The 20,061-nt window shown below is 44.1% G+C and overlaps 1 protein-coding gene across 1 annotated transcript in view; it reads right to left on the bottom strand.

The window, feature by feature from the left end:
- LOC139048682 (uncharacterized) overlaps positions 1-7,736 on the bottom strand; it is a 95,150-nt gene extending 87,414 nt beyond the window's left edge. Inside the window, exons 1-2 of the mRNA XM_070523173.1 lie at positions 7,726-7,736; positions 6,360-6,440 (exon numbers count right to left, since the gene is read on the bottom strand). Of these exons, the coding sequence (XP_070379274.1) occupies positions 6,360-6,440; positions 7,726-7,736 (92 nt within the window). The remainder of the gene's footprint in view (positions 1-6,359; positions 6,441-7,725) is intronic.
- Positions 7,737-20,061: the final 12,325 nt, after the last annotated feature.

The following is a 20,061-nucleotide window of genomic DNA, read 5'->3' as shown; positions in this document are numbered from 1 at the left end:
AAAAAATCAAAAAAGAAAATAACACTCTACGATAAAGGTGATTACATCAGCATCAACAATGCACTAACCGAGTTTTACAACTGGTTCATTATAGATTTCCCGAAGCGCACAGTAGACGCCAACTGGACGCTTTTTAAAAATAAAATGATCGAACTCACTACGACTTACATACCAACCATCATTTTAACAGAGCGACCTTCGTCCCCATGGTTCAACAACACATTAAAACGACTAAATAATAAAAAGAAAAGATTATTTCGTAAAGCCAAGCGTTCCAATACCGCTCCGGCCTGGGAAAAATATTACGTCACTGAAAAGGAGTTTGATTCCTTGGCCGCAACAGCTAAACGAACCTTCTACTCAACTACACTCCCTAACTTGCTGCAAAACAATCCCAAACAATTCTGGAAATACATTAACCCAAATAACCGTAAACCATTGCTATTATGTGATAACGATAATAACCGTGTTCCAGACCATAAAGTATCTGAAGTACTAAACTCTGTCTTCTCTTCCGTGTTCACTTCTGAACCTAACACTGACCTCCCAGACTGTCCTTACCTCAACAACCCAACGATGCCTGACATAACAATCGAAGCACATGGTATAACGAAGCTAATCGAATCCCTCAAATTAACATCCTCAGCCGGCATCGACGGCATCAATTCCAAAATGCTTAAGAACACCGCGCACATCTCTAGTGTATTTTTGTGTCATATCTTTCAGCAATCATTATCATCTGGAGTGGTGCCGCAAGACTGGAAAATAGGTAAGATAATTCCAGTACCAAAAAAAGAATCATCATCATCGTGCCACAATTACCGTCCAATTTCCCTCATCAGTGTTTGTTCTAAACTAATGGAGCATATAATTTATTCTCATATTGTAAACTTCCTAACATCCGCTAATTTCTTTAATCCAAATCAACACGGTTTTCAGAAAGGCATGTCCTGCGAGACTCAGCTAGCCCTATTCGTTAATGACATCAGCTCGCATCTTGATCAAAACATACCCATAGACGCCCTCTTCCTAGATTTCCAAAAGGCTTTCGACAAGGTTCCTCATGAACGGCTCTTTCTAAAACTATCATGTCTTAATCTTAACCCTCATGTTCTTCAATGGATACGCAACTTTCTCACTAACCGTCAACAGTTCGTTTACGCTAACCAATGCTCGTCTACCTTATCACCCGTTATCTCTGGCGTGCCACAAGGCACAGTCCTGGGACCACTACTCTTCTTAATATACATTAACGACTTACCTATAGGTTGTTCTTCCAAAATTCGTTTATTTACCGATGACTGTGTAATCTATCGTCCTATTACTAACGACGCTGATTCTCGCGCCCTCCAGTCCGACATTAACGTCATTGAAACATGGTGTAATAATTGGCTAATGTCCCTCAACATCAACAAAACGTCACTACTTACTTTCCATCGTCGCCAATCATTTATGTCAGCTAATTACACTATCGCCGGTTCGGAAATATGTGCTGTAACTTCATATAAATACCTAGGCGTTAACTTGTCCAATAACCTCAGTTGGTCCTCACACATATGCAACATTAGCAATGATGCCAATCGTGTACTAAACTACCTGCGCCGTAATCTACGTCTTGTTCCGCACTCAGTAAAACTACTCGCATACTTAACAATCGTTCGACCCAAACTAGAATACGCATGCTCAGTGTGGGACCCACACCAATCTAACCTGGCAACAGCACTAGAATCCATACAGAATCGTGCAGCAAGGTTCATTCATTCTGACTACTCTTACCACACTAGCGTTACTAAACTTAAATCATCTCTGAAACTTCCAACCCTCGAGCAGCGCCGCAAAACAGCAAGACTGTGCCTCTTTTACAAATTTTATCACTCACTACTTCATCAGACCGACATCACGCCTGCGCATCGCACTTCATCCCGTCATGGCCATTCAAAGGCTGTTTATCCCCCTCCAGCTCGCACCTCCGCTCATCTTAACTCTTTCTTCATTCAAACAGCGAAAGACTGGAATCATCTGCCTGCTGAAGCGGTGCACCACTCCAGTCATTCATCGTTCAAGGCATTCATTGAAAATATTATGTAAATATGCCCACCCCTCATGTAAAACCCCAAATGGGGTATTTGAGGTACCAATAAATAAAAAATAAATAAATTACGTGATTTGAAAGCGAAAGGGTTACTTCTCGAATTATTTGGTTACGTCCGTAATACGTTCCTTCAAACATGTCACGTATCCTTCCCAACTCTGCCTTAATCCACCTTACTGTAGTTTGCACCAGCCTTAATCCACTTTGATTCACGTGCATTCATTTTACTTCACTCTAATTCAACTGAATTCGCATGAATTACCCATAATTGTTACGAATTAACGTTGTCATGATGCTTAATGTTATTAGTATTACAACTGACGTCATGCAAGACACTGATAACACCACTGATGATGATGATATTTGGTACCATCGCTCGATCATGCCGCAATTTCTGCGTCGTGGGACATATAACGCTCTCGCATTAATATCAGCCTTGAAAAGTAGATTGGATGATCGCATACTTACTCCTTAGTGAGATGGTGGAGTGATATAATTCCGGCAAAAGCTTGTCCACTGAAAAACATTGAATAAAACAATGCACAAATGATAGTGTCACGAGCGGCTAATGAGGAAACTAAATTTGTGATAAGTTCATTTTACACTTTATGTGTATACGTGATGCTCCATTAATTCGCTCATACGAATAGCGTTGCCTGTCTGACTGCCAGGTTGACCACTCGAACCCGGGCCCGCTGGCGGTCCCGGGTTCGTGTCCCGGACCAGGACGAATTTTCGGTCAATTGCGAAGTTTTCTTTCCAGGATGCCGTATGGGTTTCGTATGTAGCAATTGCTACGGAGGAGTGGATGTCTCATTTTCCCCTTTAATAATGTGGACACCTTGCTGTCACAATTCTACCACCGGCTGTTTAACTGTGGCCTGTTCGTCATGTCATTTGTCTATTTCCTTTTTACCTTTCTGTCTCGCTGCCACTTTGTGTTCCTTGCAACTGTTTGCATGTGATGTCTTCGACTCTTTTGTGCTCTCGGGAAACATTCCAAATAAAAACTCTGTTATTATAAACCTAATATCTGATACACGTTCGATTTGGACTCAGGATAATAAACTTATTCTTGAATCTTGGCAGAGGAAACTGTTCTAGCGCACAATTAGGTACTTAAACATAACGCTGTCGCAGGTCCTTTCCTGGAATGCACATGCGACTAACTTAATTTCCTCAGCGAACAAGACCCTAGGGTTGATAATACGCCACCTTCGTCATGCTCCACAGCACGTCAAACTGCTCGCGTACAAAGCATTTCTCAGATCACAATTAGAATATGTTGCTGCCACCTGAAACCCTCATCAAATATATATGATGAATGCACACGAATCATTTCAAATCCGTGCGACTACATTAATCCATTCTTCGAATTCATGTAACATCAGCATTTTACTCTTATTGGCAGAACATAGCCTGACATCTCTAGCTCTTGTCAACGCATTGTCACACTTTATAGTTTCCACATATTATTTTACTGCTCGCTAAGCCGACCACCTTACATCACGCCATCGTCTTCACGCATGTCACAGCGCACTAGCCATCAGCTACAAGTTACTCGTCCTCGCACACGTACTACCACACTCAAAGCCTGAATTTTTTCCCACGGCTGCCTGAGACTGTACTGACCTACCCCGCAATGCTGCTAGCATCACATTTCAGTAAACATTTCTGAAAACTGTTCAAACCTGTATTTCACCGCAGCAACTGCATTGGCTTGTGTATACATGCTAACCAGCCCTTATGTAATAGACAGAACGGGGTCCTTAAGGTAACAAAATGAAATGAAATAAGTCGCTGCGTATTGATGGCCGTTGTTCCGACCATGCCTGTACGTGACTGATGCCCTTGCAATGGCTTGGTAAGTCACTGTGCAATCATATAGTGGAGTGCGTCGGATAAAAAACTAAACAAACGCTTGGCTGCCTCAACACAAAAGAATGGTCGCGAAACGACACTATGGGACGGGACTTACGTGGAGGTGAAATGTCGTCGTCATCTGGAACTGAATGTCGCAAAGCACAAATATTAACTAGAAACAGGAGCATGCGGAATCCAAGTCGCACGGCCAGAAGGAGGCACAGACACAGTCACCGGACTTGCAAGTCCGGTGACTGTGTCCGGCGACAGTGCGTGTCCGGCGACAGTGTGTGTGTGCCTCCTTCTGGTTCTGCGCCTTGGTTTTTGGCTGGTTCCTTTTCGGCTTAAAACACGAACCAACTAGCCCAGCGATTCATGCTTCTAAACAAACACGTTCTAGCTAAAAGGCATTAAAGAAAAAAAAAAGAACTCGAACTCAAAACACAACAAAGGAGACGAGCCTAGTTGTCTGTGTTCTGCAGCCTTGTTCTCGTGCTCGACTTTTGGCTGTGAACTCGGAACAAGTAGCCCACAGTCCAATTTACTGAAATAAACGGTACACGGTTGCTTTGTTTGTTGTAGTATATATATCGTTTTCATTTTTCTGGAAGTCTACCTTCGTGTTATCTGCTGTTTATTCCCTATTGATTAGCGCATAGGTGCTTCGGTGCTTCTAAGAGTGAACTTTGCGCAAGACAGCTGGGTAAAAGGCATCGCGCGGGTAATGGGGCAGGTAGCAGAAAATGTTTGTTATACTTACCGTATTCCTGCCAGGCTGCAAGAACAACAATATAAATTTTCGAAACATGTTTTTTCATTCAATTGAAGAATCTATGTTCGGGTGCGTAACGGGGTCAGAAATGTAACGAGGACTTTCGCTGCCCGCTTTCAAGAAGGGCGGCACCGCGGAAGCCCAAAAGTATTCGAAGCTTACGCTTATACGTCGTTAACATTACTACGTAAAGAAGTGCAAGTCACTTTCTTGGGATCTGTGACAGCACGTCAGCATCACATGGACAGCACGAGCCAGCGAGTTCCACGAGGCGACCACAACTACGAGTACGGCCGATCGATCCCTCATTCAACTGTCGGCGCACCACAACGCAAGCGCAACGAAGGACCCAGATTGCAGAGCCGGTAGTAGTATGCAGGGATGATGGCGGGCAGGCACGGTAAATCCGTGTGACCGAGTCATGTGCCGCGCCGAGGGGATGGCTGCTTGCCTGTACGTTTGAACCCTTGCCCGAACGTTGTGCTGAGCTGGTGTGATTTCAAAGGTTACTTGTATATATACCGGGTGTTTCAGCGAACACATGCCAAAAATTTTTAAAAGTTACCTTTGGCAGATAGCACAATTCCAGTTCATCGGCTGCTCTGCTCGAAGAAGCGTAGATTACTTGCACACAAAAAAATAGAAATGCACAATCCACTAATGAACCAACATTAACTAGTTGTGCTATTGACTAATTACCTTATGGAAGGTATTGTAACTTACAAATTCTAGTCGGGGAGTTCACAAGGCGGATCCACTTGGCGCCAATTCTCAGGATGAGACCAGCTTGAAGATAATAATTGCTAAACTTTGCGGATAAATGCATTGGCGTTCCAATTACTGTCGCGCTTCAATGCATAAAACGACGTTTTGTTAAGCAAGTAAGCGGGGACAACACTGCATTTTTTACCGCAAGTTTGACTACACATACCTCGTAGTGATCGACACAATTCTTTTGAAGTGGATATGCCTTGCAGTCTCGTCCACTGGAATTTTTTTAATTCCGACGTGTGCGACAAAGCAATTAGTTTGAAAAGTTATTAAGCGGATTTTTGGTAATTAGTGAATTATGCGTTTCGATGTTTTCGTGCAAGTAATGCCAACCTCTTCGAGTAGACCAGCTCATGGACTAGAATCGTGCTACCTGCCAAAGGCAAATTAAAAAAAAAATTGGTGTTGACTGGAAGACCCTGTATATTTTTTTGTTGCGACGAGGTCTTTAGCTCGTGATGAGTAATAGTAATGAGGTGCTCAGCCTACTCGACATTTTACACGTACTGAACCTGAGTAGGCGGCGAAAGTCCCGTGCCCTGCCGGCGTTACCTTGACACGCTATTGTTAGCAATTCGACGGGCGTGAAGAAATATTGCCAGGGTTAAGCGTGTAGGTTCCCTTTGAGCACAGTGAACTAAAGCGTTATATCTTTTTCGGTTTTGGACAATGCGAGGGAGCTGGGACGTGACACTGTGGCCAGCGGCAACAGCTGCAGCTTCGGTTCCTACTGTGGAAGCTCACCAGCAGCATTGAGTAGGATCAAAACACCGCCCTTAGCCCTGAATTGGCGGCTAGCGCTCAATTTCTCCAGCCACGCACGCCAAGCGGAAAAATAATTCTGGTTGCAGTCAAACTCACCGTGGCTGGGCTCCCACGGTGAGCTTTCGGCCGCCCCTGCACCAGCGTAGGAGCCTCGCCGTGGAGTCGCCGGTGTCGACGCTGAAGGAAAGATCAGTGCCATATTGAGTTCAGAGTTCATTTTCGCACAGCAGGTAGAGCACTTATACTACACGCTCGGTAAGGAAGGCGGAATAGATTATGCTTCAGAGCAGTTTGCCGAGTTCTTATCTACCGCACACATACCGACACCGCATGTATAGACAACTCGAATTGGCACTTATGAGCCACACAATAACTGAGCCCCGCCTGCACCGTGGTCAAAAGACGATCTCTTAGTAAAAGGTAAAAAACTAAAATAACCTGCGATCATCCAACAACGACCAAGGTACGGCTTGTGAGCGGTATTTACTATAGTCTAACAAGTTGAGTTACATGAAAGTGATAATATTGTTTCTTGTTTCACATTACCTTTTGCGTACTTGTAGGTGTTTCCTAACTGCATTCATTTCGACAAAGTGGTAGGGAAGAATCATGTTAATTATAATGACAGCGTATGGACAGCCTGCGTGACGAGCACGAAATATGCAGAAGCACTGCAGATATGCGTGAGCTCAAGCGCAGCAGACCGCTCATAAAAAAAAATTTCCGGCATATCCCACGCCTTGTGGGAAACGATGTTATGAGAGCCAGTGTGGGGGAGGAGCCTAACAAGTTAACGAAACGACAGTGAGAGCACCAAGACCTAGGCGGCTGTTTCATGATCTACATGACGCGCATGTCACGACCTCTCATCTGTGTTCGTGATACACTCTTGTCCTACTACGCCAATTTTGGTACACACCAAGTTGATTTTATTCTCGCCAGCGGAGATGGATAACCTTTGAGTGACCTAAATTGTGGTTATAGGGGTGGTTTCGGAGTTCTCCTAAACCACCGAAGCACTGATTAGTACGAGATCGCCCGTCGTCTGCTCAATTTCACACGTTCGCCCGCGTCCATTGTCGACGCCGCAGCTAGGTGGCAGAGACGCACACTTGCGTCTCCCAGCCGTGTTTGGGCAAGTGCACGTGCAGCCGCTCCGAAAATGCGTCGCCACCAGCGTCTTCGGGTGTGTTCGAACTCTGGGCCGCACTGGAGACAGTCTACGCCATAGAGTTTCTCACTATAACACCTAGAGGGTAATCTGGCGCCACCGTCTATGGGTGTTTCTTAAGGGGGCACCGTGCCGTCATGGGAATGACGGTATATGTGTCTGCGAGGCTCGTGTTGGCTGGTGTTGAAAGAGGCTTCGTCTAAATCGTGGATATGGCTACACAAATAACGCGTTCTCAAAGTAAAATCTTCATAAAATGTTTCCGTTCACGCATATTACATCTTTACTCACCCACGATGCATGACCAAGCGAAGAAAAGCAAGAACAGACGACCAACTGTTTCAAAGCGAGTGCGAATCATGTCGTCTGTCCTCCAAGTTTAGCGGCCCGCTGATACTTTTTACGTAACATGTAGTCGTACACACAATAACAAGTTCTCATGGTTAAACAAAACATGTTTTCGCGTAATCATAAAGCTAAAACAGCTTTTCCCGTGCTGTTCTAGTAGAAAACGAATCATTGTGACAGACGGAACGGTACTTGCCAAGCGCGTCTTCAAGGTGTCCTTTCTTTACGAGAACGATGCCAATCCGAATCCACAATATACCGGCATTCCCATGCATACCACAGCGCAGCAGCGCCAGATTTCCCTCTAGGTAATGTAGTGAGAAACTCTATGGTCTACGCAGACAGCTAAGCCGACAGTCGAGACAGCTTCGAGGCCAAGTAATGAACTGAACACGTCTCGAGCCGTCTGGAAGACGCTTCTGCGACTTGAGGCCACCCCGCGGCAAAAAAGAAGAGGTTTATAAAAGCACACATTATTTCTGTATTTTAACTATTCGCGCCTGCGAACCTATGAAAAACACTGTGTGACATACATTAAGTGCACGGAAAAGTGTGTCTACGTTCATATATATATATATATTATATATACATCGCGAGCGAATTGAAAATAATGAAGTTTTACGTCGCAGATCAGAACTATGATTCGATTATCAGTCACGGCGTAGTGGCTGTGGATTAATTTCGACCGCCTGGATTTTTCAACGTGCATCGAATAGAGGGTACACCTGCACTTCGCGTCTGTTGCAGTGCGGCTGAAATGGAACCCGGGACCTCAAGGTCAGCAGCGCTACGCTATAGTCGTTCTGCTACCGCGGCGGATGATTATTGTTTGAGGACACGATGCGACCCCAAGTGAGTAAAACATCGTGAGTACAAAAGGAAATGGTCTTGCCTAATATTGCTAATGAAGTCTAGTGTGTTACGAGAAAAAAAGCAACGCTCTGATTATGAGTTATGCCGTCTTGTGAGAATCAAGACAATTTCGACCACTGGGTGTTCTTCAACGCACACCCAATACTAAGTACACGGTCGTTTTATTCTTTTTCTCTCTAGGCCAGTATGAAAATGCGGCCACCCTCACCAGACAGATGGGGTATATTTACTTGTAACGAAATTTCGTTCCTTCACGTTCCGAGCTGAACTGGCTGAAAAGCTTAGAATCGCAGGTATGTTCCGAACGGTTCCGAACAGATCGCACTTTATATTTTTGTAGTAACTTAAGTGCCTAAGATAAAGAGGACACATAGTCAGGAAGTTAGACATCGTCCCCTTTTCATTCTCTTTATTTTACAGGGTAACAAAGGGCCGCAAAGCAGTTGCTAAATTCGCGTCATGTACCAGCTTTCATGATCGTGCGTCCCGCCTTTGTGCTGTTTCGGTAAAAACACAGAATCGAATGTCCTGCTATTCCTTCCATCGTGGTGCCAAATGTAGTCCAGTAACCGAGGCCAATCCTTGGCGTGCCGCGAAGAATAGGTCGCTAATATTAGTAGTGATATTAATATCCGACAGAGAAAACAGACGTTCCTGAAAGCTACTAAGTAATGAAGCCAACTTACCCATAGCGTGATGACGAAGGCTGGTGGTGACAGCAAAACAGCAGGGACTTCAAGATTCAGCCGGCGTCGTAGGGAACGCTTCTTCTTTCAAAGAGGATCGTAGCCGCGTGCTCCCGCGCGTGCGCCCGTAGTGCCGCAATGCTGCTCGCGAGAACTTCGAAACTGTGACCCATACCCACTAATGGGGATCGGCGTATAACAACATGCAATATTTGAAGAGGCATTTAAACCGGAATATACGAAACAGAGGAGGCTGACTGAATAAACTTTATTGAAACCTGCAAGAGGTGGTGTCTGGGCCTAGGCCTCCCAAGTGGCAACGTCGAGGTGTTGCCTCTTTGCCGCCTCGCACGCTTGCTGGCTCGCCCAGAGCTGGTCGTCAAGGTTGAAGCTACGCAGGGCAGCGTGCCATCTGGACGGCAGGGTCGTGGGGTTAGTCTCGGGGTATTGTTGTGTACAGTCCCAAAGCATGTGTGGAAGTGTGCGGCTGGCTCCGTCTTGCAGATGTGGCACGGGGGATTGGGGTAAATGTCTGGGCAGATGTCTGCCAGCAACAGACCTCCCCCAGGTGGCCTCAAGAGCTGGTGAATGAAAGTTGACGGAAGAACAAAAACAAAATGGCCAGGCTTAGCTTGGTTAAGCCAAGAATGCGTTGCATATTGCGCGAGTTGGGGCCCAGCTTTTCCTCCGGCTGTCGTGACGTCACGTCACGTGGTTGCGCTAAAGGTCAATGGTGGCTTCCCGGCCGCGCCCAAGGGCTGAACTGAGTGATTGCAATATGCAACGCATAAAAATAGAAGCAACTTAATAACAAACATAGCAAACTTAAAAGAGAATAGACCCACATATGAGACGCGCAGCAATGAACAATGGCTCATACCCTCAATGGTGGCTGCCGGGCCCCGTCCAAGGGCTGAGCTGAGTGATTGCAATATGCTACGCATAAAAGCATATGCAATGTCTAGTCGACTCTATAAGAAAGAACGCGCGCACTGCATTAGAAATATCCTTGATGAAACCGGCGGATCCAACATTAAGAATCCGGCTGCTTTCGTAGAAGAATGGAAGGGTATCATGGAAGCTCCTGTTGAACGCTGGCAAATCTGGTGGTTCCACGCCGGGGGAGGATAGATCCAAGAAGGACTATAACGGCTCAAGCCATCAGGAGCGCCCTGCCCCCTTGTGGCTCTGCTGCAGGTCCGGACGGCTTCTCAGCCAAGAAACTCCGAACGGTGCCCATGGTTCTCCTTTAGGTTCTTTTGAACGTCATCATGCTACAGCGCTTGCCACTAGTACTCTGCAATGACAGAACGATCTTGATGATGATATGTGGTGTTTAATGGCGCAAGGGCCAAGTATGGCCAAAGAGCGCCATGCCAAAAGGTAATTTTAACAATGTATTGTGGATGCAGTGGACAGTGATTAACCTTGGTAATTGTGACATGGCTGTAAAAAGGCCCAAAAACTGTCGCTGTAAATGGCATAAAATTATAGGTACTAAAATGATGACACTGATTAGGGCATGGACGATGGCAATTGGGTTCCGTTAAAAAACATGATGGAACAAGACAACACGTACCAGTGATAATAGAACCTCAAGAGAACCCTTTTATTAGAAGGGCTGTTAGCCGTTTGGTAAAAACTACCTGTCCAAATGATTTTGAGAGTATCTGTTTCCAATAAAAACTGTAAGACTAATAATTTCAGGTTAAAAAGCGGCTCATCACTAAGAAAAAATGCAGGGTGAAGAGGTGTATTTTCACAATATGCAGAAAGAAAATACTTGTCCCTCTCTGTTTCTATTGCAGGGCACTCAATAAGAACATGGAGTACTGTCAGACTATTGCCGCACTTACCACAAGTCGGGGGATCGCCTCCAGTCAAGAGATAAGAGTGAGTACCGTATGTGTGGCCTATCCTTAATCTGCAAACAATTACTTTTTGTAACGTGCTGTTTCCCCACTTATCCAGTTCCCCAGTTTTGGTTTTATTATGTGAAGCTTATTCATTACATGTGTATCCCACTTGCCTTGCCAATGATTCCTTGATTTACGGCGTAAAAAAGGCTTTAGGTCTATGGCAGGGATGGGAATATTTCCACCTCTGTCGCTAAAAGATACTGACGTAGCGCTTTCGTCAGCTGCTTCGTTCCCTTTTACACCTTTGTGACCGGGTACCCAGCACATGACAGTCACTTGATTGCACATATATAGGGCACACAATAAGTTATACAGCTCATTCAAAACGAAATTCTTATGTTGTGTAAACTAAGTAGTGCTCTCACGACACTTAATGAGTCTGTGAAGAGAACAGCCTTAGCGACGTTTGTGAGCCTGATGTGTTTACAGCGGAAGCATACGCTATACTCTCGGCTAATAAAGATGCTTGTGTGTGGGTTTAGTGTCTCAGAAATTGAAAATGATGGTCCAAGAGCTGCGTAAGCAACACCATCAGCAGACTTCGAAGCATCTGTGTAATATTCAGAACAGGAATACTTCTCTTTTAGTTGAACAAAATGTGATTGTATGTGAGCCTCAGGCGCTCGTTCCGATATTTCTAAGAAATATATGTCACATTGGATAGTTTGCCACTCCCAAGGCGGTGGGAACCGAGTAGGAACCATTGGGATATTTTCTAGATAAGGGACGTCTGTTTCTCCTGACAGTGCTTCCACTCGGACGGACAGAGGAGGCCTGATGGCTGGGCGGTTACGGAATAGCCTGGCAGTGGACATGTGGTTAATTGCAAAATGACATGGATGCAGAATATCTGATTTAACTTTCAAGGCGTATGAGAAAGATAAATATGCTTTTTGTAGATGAAGAGACCATTCGTTCGATTCAACGTACAGGCTCTCTACAGGACTAGTCCTGAGGGCACCTGTAGCAAGACGGATACCCAAGTGGTGAATCAAATCTGGCAAGCTGTATGTATGGGACACACTTAGAAATTGCAGAGTAGAGTTATCCCAATCCACTGCGTCTGCGAAATCCCAACAGTTGCCTTCTCAGTCCACTCGTGCGACCACCCGTCAGAGTGCTAAGAAATGACAAGTGTCTAGCAAGACGCTCCGGCTTGTTTCACTCAATGCACGCAGTGTTCTTAATAAGGTACAGTTACTTGAAGATGTAATTTTGACTTATCAGCCACATGTTTTAGTGATTACAGAAACCTGGCTACATTCAGATGTGCAAAATAGTGAAATAGTTCCATCTTCCTACACACTAATCCGTAGAGACAGAGGATCACGTGGTGGCGGAGTTGCAATTGCGATAAAAAACAACATTAAATTTACTCGCCTAGATGGCATCAACAATCACGAAAGCATATGGTGCAAATTGAAATTTTTCGATAAGAATATAACTTTGGGTGGTGTCTATCGTCCTCCGAATGCTCCCCCTGAGTATATAGAAGCACTATATGATTACTTGCTGCGAAATACCAATTCACGCTCAAACATCCTTATCACTGGCGATTTCAACTTACCCGGCATTAATTGGTCCAGTCTTTCCCACGACGGCAAGGATTCTAAATATGCTGAGCCTCTACTACTAACTGCGTTTACCTTTTCCTTAAACCAACTTGTTTCCGAAACTACCAGGATTTCCAATTCTTCTTCTATTCTTGACCTTGCGTTTGCAAACAGTTCGCTCCCAAACTGCTCTGTTAGTATCAGAGATGGGATATCTGATCATAAGTTACTCGTGTTAACATGTCCTATTTCTGGCTCACGATCACCCGTCAAGCCTTCTGACATTTTTATCAGGGACTAGACGCACGCGGATGACAATGCAGTAGTCAGCTATATGGAATCCATGTTCCCATATTTTAATGAAATAAGAGATGTTAAGGAGTTATGGTCATGTTTTAAAGAAATGATATTTCATTGTGAGCGCAGTTATGTGCCTTTAAAAAAGAAACGTGTCAACAGGGACTACCCATGGATGAATCGTGATTTGATTCATCTAAAACGCAAGATTAAACGCTGTCGCAAACGTGGTGACAAACAACAGCTTCCAAGTCTTGTACAAACATTTCAGGAAAAAGTGCACGCAGCAAGAAACCAATTTTTTTCCTGCACTCTGTCCTCTTTCATGTTAGAACAACCCAAAAAATTTTGGCGTTATTTGTCTAAAGATAAAAGCGGTATCACAGAAATAAAAGAATCGGGCGTAATCATCGATGACCCCTCCATAATTTCTGAAAAATTCAACGCATTCTTCCAGTCCGTTTTCACGCTGACGGCGTCACACGCACATTTGCCATCTTATGCACTTCTTGAACCGATGCCTGAAGTAAACTTAAGCAAAGAGGGCATTCTTCACCTTTTGCGTACACTTGATATAAAAAAATCACCCGGTCCTGACAAAATATCAAACGTGTTTCTTAACAGATATGCGACCTGGGTAGCAGAGTATTTGTATAAAATATATACAGTCTCGTTAGAATCTTGTGTGACACCCGATGACTGGCGCTCCGCAAGGATAGTCCCAATTCACAAGACTGGATCACCATTAGAATTAAACAACTACAGACCAGTTTCCCTGACATCCACAATTTGTAAGATGTTCGAACATATTATATTTAAGGCGATTATGATACATCTAGAAAATAACCAACTGCTTCATGACAATCAACATGGCTTTAGGTCCGGTCTGTCCACTGCAACTCAGCTAGCCGAGATAACCGATGATTTCGTAAATTCCCTAAATTTGAAGGGTCAGATTGACGCAGTGTTTTTAGACTTTTCAAAAGCGTTCGACGTTGTTCCACATGATGATTTAGTAACGAAACTGCATGCTATTGGTATTGAAGACAACATTGTTCGCTGGATAGCAGGTTACTTAGCTTCAAGGAAACAATACGTGGCCGTTAACGACTGCATCTCTGATACACTAGATGTACACTCAGGAGTACCACAAGGGTCGGTGCTCGGTCCATTGTTGTTTCTGGTCTATATCAACGACATCTATTTTTCAGTGCAACCTCCTGTAAAGATCCGACTGTTTGCGGACGATTGTGTCCTTTATTCCAGCATAAATCAACACGCTGATCAAGTCAGACTAAATGATGCATTGCAATCAATCAGTGCATGGTGTGATAAATGGGGCTTGAAACTCAATACTTCGAAAACGGCAAGCATAACATTTAGTAACAAAAAAGAACCTTTACAATTTGCTTACACCATTAAAAATGCTTATATTAAAAAAACTAACCAGGTGAAGTATTTGGGTGTTACACTCACAAGTAATTTGAGTTGGGAACCTCATATAGATAATGTTTGCAGTAACGCACTGAAAAAGCTGGCATTTTTAAAACGAAAACTACGTCATGCGTCACCTGCTGTAAAGTTGACAGCATACAAAGCTCTCATTAGGCCAAAATTAGAATATGCGGACCTAATCTGGAGTCCGTATCAGCAATATTTAATTAAAAAAATAGAAAGGGTGCAGAACATGGCCTTAAGGTTCATTTATTCTACCTATTCGCGCTTCTCGAGCGTATCAGTTCTTCGAGACAAAGCGAAGCTGAAAAAACTCGATCATCGCAGAATGGTATCCAGATTAAAATTTATTTATCTGCTTTACCATGGTCACTTTAACATACAGCGCGAACGTCACATAACCGAGCCGTCAATACGCTTTGCCCGTACACAACACAACAAAACAGTTAGGCAACCATTCAGTCACCTTAGCATGCATCAATATTCCCTGTTTCCTCATGCTATTTCATTGTGGAATAAATTACCACAAGAAATAGTTAGTGCTAATACCACACAATCGTTTGTTCATCTTGTGAATGATTTTTCTTTTGATTAATAGCATGCACATAGGGAAAGAAATTAATTAATCATTGTCTGTGTTTTGTAATAAAATTAGGTGAAAATGCTGAATTGAGTGACCTGCTGTGTGTACATGGTTTGTCAGTACTTGTTGTTGAGTTGCAAACTACAACTGTTGTTCCTATATCGTATTCATGTTCATAGGTGTAAATTTCAAAGGCTGATGTTCCTGTATATTATATTCTATATATCTTTATTATTGTTCTGTATTCTGTTTTTTTGTTATTATTTCTAGCCTTGTTTGTTACTATCGATGTAACCACTCCTGCTTGGGCCCGAATAGGGCCTGCAGTATTTGTAAATAAAAAAAATAAATAAATAAAAAATCTAACACCTTCAAGGCACTAGGCGTGGCTGAGCTATACACTATAGTACCATAGTCAAGGCGTGACCTTATCAGACTACATGATTTAAAACCTATTTGTACGTCATCTACATACACCGAAACCGAATAAAACATTGTACGTGGTATGATAGTATAAAGTGAGTTCATTTTTATAACTAATAGAGTGCAGCTAAGCACGCCACCTTGTGGTACACCTGTTTCCTGTGTAAAAAGACGAGATAGCACATTACCAACTCTGACGCGGAACGTGCAGTCAGACAGGTAACATTGAATGACATTCAGCAAATTACCTCGGACTCCCATTTCGGCCAGGTGACGGAGAATTCCGAACCGCCACGTGGTGTCGTAAGCCTTCTCCATGTCAATAAATACTGACAAAAAGAACTGCTTATGCACAAAACCATCGCGAATATTCGTCTCGATGCGGACGAGGCGGTCAGTTGTAGATCTACCTTACCTCGAACCACACTGTAGGGGATCTAATGGTCTGTTACTTTCAAGAAAATGAAGGAGACGCCGGTTAACCATTTTTTTCAAAAAGTTTACATAGGCAACTTGTCAACGCTATAGGCCTATAGCTGTTGACCAAAGTTGGGTCCTTGCCGTCTTTTAGTATTGGAATAATTATTGCTTCCTTCCAGGCGGATGGAACGTAGCCGGCAGAGAACAGACAGTTGAAGAGTGATAGCAGTGTTTTGTGGGTTTCAGGGTGTAGGTGTTTGATCATTATATACAACATTTTGTCACTTCCTGGAGCGGACTTGTTACAGCCATTCAGCGCAGCCTGAAATTCCGCCATGCTAAATGGGCGGTTGTAAGGTTGGTTGCTATTTCCCTTCTGACCCAGAGGCAGTCGTTCCGCTTGTTGCCGGTATCTCAGAAATGTGTCTGAATAGTGGGATGAGCTAGAAATCCTTTCAACATGTACCCCTAGAGATTCGGCTTGCTCAATGAGTGTGTCTCCTTGTGTATTTAGCAATGGTAGAGGATGAGTTCCGCGGCCTTTTATTCTGTTAACCCTGTTCCAGGCTTTTTTTCCGCCTCTATATGAATTAATACTAGAGATGTATTTCTGCCAGCTTTCCCTTTTGGCAAGGCGGCGCGTTTTTCTACCTTCTGATTTTATTTTCCTGATTTTTTTTTTCTACCTGGGGCAGGGGGCGCTGCGGACCGCAGTGAACAGCGCCCTCACCGAGCGGCTCCTCCTAGTTGATCGGGCAAGCCGACGAGCTCCTCTACTGAGTTGGGTGTGTCTGCATCACAGTACGTGAAAAAAGAAAGCCGTTTTGCGCGCGCTCGTCCTTTCTCATTCGCTCCGCTCGCGTTGGTGACTTGGCGAGAAAAATTTGATTCGCGCGCGCTCTGACGTTTGCAGGCTAGGCTCGAAATCTCTTTCGCGTGCGCGCGCTCCTGCTTTCTTCTGCGGCGCTTGGACATCAGAGTTAAAAAAGTAGCCTGTCTTGCGCGTGCTCTTTCGCCCACGCTTGAACGCCGTAGTGCGTGAAGTGGGTGTCCAGCGATGTACACACTTAGATGTGGTTTCAAGGAGATAGCCGACAGTGATGCTTTTTTTCGCAGTGCGAACCTAAAAAAGGGACACCTGTTGGTGCCTCATGTGCACTGTGTTGAGCAGATTGTTCAAGAGAACACCGTCTTCGTCAAGGCGAAGTGTGTGTCACAGGTGAACGACAACATCGTTTACGACGTGGAATTTGAGGTAACTATTTCACCTTTTTGCATGGTCAATTGAGCAAACGTTCAGCTTTGTAGGGTGACCGGAACCATTCTGTGCGCTTAGTGTATGTGTCAAAATAGACGGTCAGGGTAAATGACATTGACCTAAAGGTCCCAACCTGAGGGCTTTTACTGTAAAGATCTCCAACATCAAGGCCTTTAGCATAAATGCATTCACTCTAGAGGCCTTTGAGGCTAGCACCAGTTAGTAAACAAGTATATGTGACTTGTAGGCCACAATGAGACACAAATGCTTTCGCATTCACAGCACGCAAGTAGTCTTAACTGTACTCCGTAATTTGTTTACAGCTTGCATGGTCATGCCCCTTAAAGCGCCAGCTTAAGATTCGATCGCCACGGCAAGTGTACTTGCAAGGCTGGTATCCAGGGGCACTGCAAGCACGCTGCTGCTGTGTGCTTTTTCATCAACTCTCACGAAGAGAAGTCCTGCACAAGCCAGCCTCAACAATGGGGCAAACCAAGCAGCAAGAAAATGAGGCTATCAGAGGACGTGATGGACTTATTCCCTAGTGAATTTGCTGTGGCAGCCCTTTTCAAAAAGTTTCTCATTTTCCCATAACCACATTTGTGTAGTGTTGGTCACAGGTTTTTGCCGAATAGACAACTTTTATATGGTTACTCCTCTCAATAGATTAGCGCATTCAGCCCACTTTATGTTCTGAACACTTAATTTGTAAACACACAGTGTGACGTCATTTCATCTTCGCATTCTTAAACAGGTCAGAAATCCAGTTACCTAGACGTGAAGCCTGCCTCATGCACTATACTGCTCGAGCATCCAGAGATCACATGCTCACTGCAAGAAGTGCTAGCGCTCACGACGCAACACGCAGACAAATTGATCTGCAAAGACGTCCTAGATGATTTTGTTGAGAGGGCTTCCAAAGCTGTTGAAAGAGAGCTCCTGGAAGACCTGTTGGCTCCAATGTTGACCAGGCCTGTATAGCATCACCTGGAAATTATAGATAAGAGCACGCAACCAAAGGACTTCTTGTCTGAACTGAGTTCCGACCAGAAAGAAAAATACAAGCAGAAGATACTTTTCCACGGGAGTGTTGCTGACCTGCCTTATCTTACTCAGGGCCAGGCGAACTGTGCACGGTATTGTGGATTCTAACAGAGAACTTGCACACAGCATGAATATCAGACAGTCAACATTTCAATTTTTTTCCTTTATCTAGATGGCATGTGGAGCGCAGGCTGAGGATTAGTGGGTCTAAAGCCCACACAGTTGTCACAAAAAAATGCGACGCCGGACTTCAGATGGCTGCCCAGCAACTATCAAAGGCCACCACCTACGCAAGTGCTGCAATGTGTTCCGGTTGGTTTCCTGAATGCATGAGAACCTGGTAAAATGAAAATGATGTTAGAGTATTGCAGTCTATTGCGAGTCTTGATTTTTTCCATTAGAGAAGCCGATTTACAGACAAAATAATTAGTACTTGAAGTGACTCTCATGCGTTACTGTTTAACAGGCATCAAGACAGAAGGTGCAGCTCGACAGAGCTTAGAACAGAAACCGAAAGCACGCATTGTCCAGGTATGTAGCTGCTTCGTTTTGCTATACATGCATTTCACTCTTATTAAGCAATGTGTTCATTGTGAATTTTTGGAGAGGTGCTTATAGCCATCTTCTGCTTTCCAGACAGGATTGGTGGTTCTGCCGCAGCAGCCTTGGCTTTGCTGTAGCCCTGATGGCCTTGTCAAACTTGGGGGCGAAACAGTTCTCATCGACATAAAGTGCACTTTCAAGTTCAAGGACAGTCCATTTATTAACTATGAAGAAAGGATATGCCATCTCGCCTATCTCACATTCACCGATGACACAATCACACTCAAGAAAACACATCAGTACTACACACAGGTGCAAGTGTCGTTGTATATACTCAATTTACAGAGAGCACTCCTGTATGTTTATTCACCGAATCAGTCGGTGATAGTAAGCGTGACTCGAGATGAGCTTTTCCTTTGGGAGGTTATCCCAAAGCTGGAGAATTTTTATTTCAAGTTCTTTATTCCAGCATTGTTTTAGCTTCCTATTCTGATTTTTGTTTCCATGTTTATAATTTTTCGATAAAGTATGTTGATATCCTGCTTCTGTGATCTCTTGAATCAATGTTAAATAATCTTTAGGTCAGTATTATTACCGGTGTGCGCTGGAATGGGTATAAATTGGTGTGTTAGATGTTTGCAAAGTAATCGGCCATGGCTGGGTTGTTTATCGCAATAAAATATATTCCTACCTTGTGCAGCAGGCCTTCATCCGCCTTTGCTCCTTGGTTTCGGTAGCTGTAGGCTTCCGTCATACCATAACGAGCGCCTCTTTCCATTCTTGTCTGCTAAAAACTGATATGGCCATCACTGAAGACTCGCCACAAATCTCTAATTGCAGCCAGGTTTCTGTGATCATTAAGGCGGTACTTATCACAAATTAGTTAACTGGCTAACAAGTTGCCTTTATTCACCTATCCTGTAATAGTTGATGACGTTAGTACAATTATTATGCCCCAAAACAGTCTTCATACTTCAAAAAGCCTATTTTTGAAAATTAGTGTTCCCTAAAACACCCAGTATAGCCATGTTTGTGATGGGAGCATCATGCAGTTTTAGCGCAGCCCACTTTGTGACTTAGCTGAAAGTCCGTGCAGGTCCCAAATGGGCTACTCGTATATGCAAGTCAAACAGAGCATTTCAACAAGCTTCATGCACAGTTTAATTTGCTGAATCACAGCACAATCTCTAGAAGGTAGCCATCGAGTGAGCTGAGGCTAACTGTT

Source organism: Dermacentor albipictus, chromosome 8, assembly GCF_038994185.2.
Source record: "Dermacentor albipictus isolate Rhodes 1998 colony chromosome 8, USDA_Dalb.pri_finalv2, whole genome shotgun sequence".
In the NCBI taxonomy this organism is placed as follows: domain Eukaryota; kingdom Metazoa; phylum Arthropoda; class Arachnida; order Ixodida; family Ixodidae; genus Dermacentor; species Dermacentor albipictus.
Note: the sequence above shows the minus strand (reverse complement) of the source record. Positions and strands in the feature narration are given on the sequence as shown.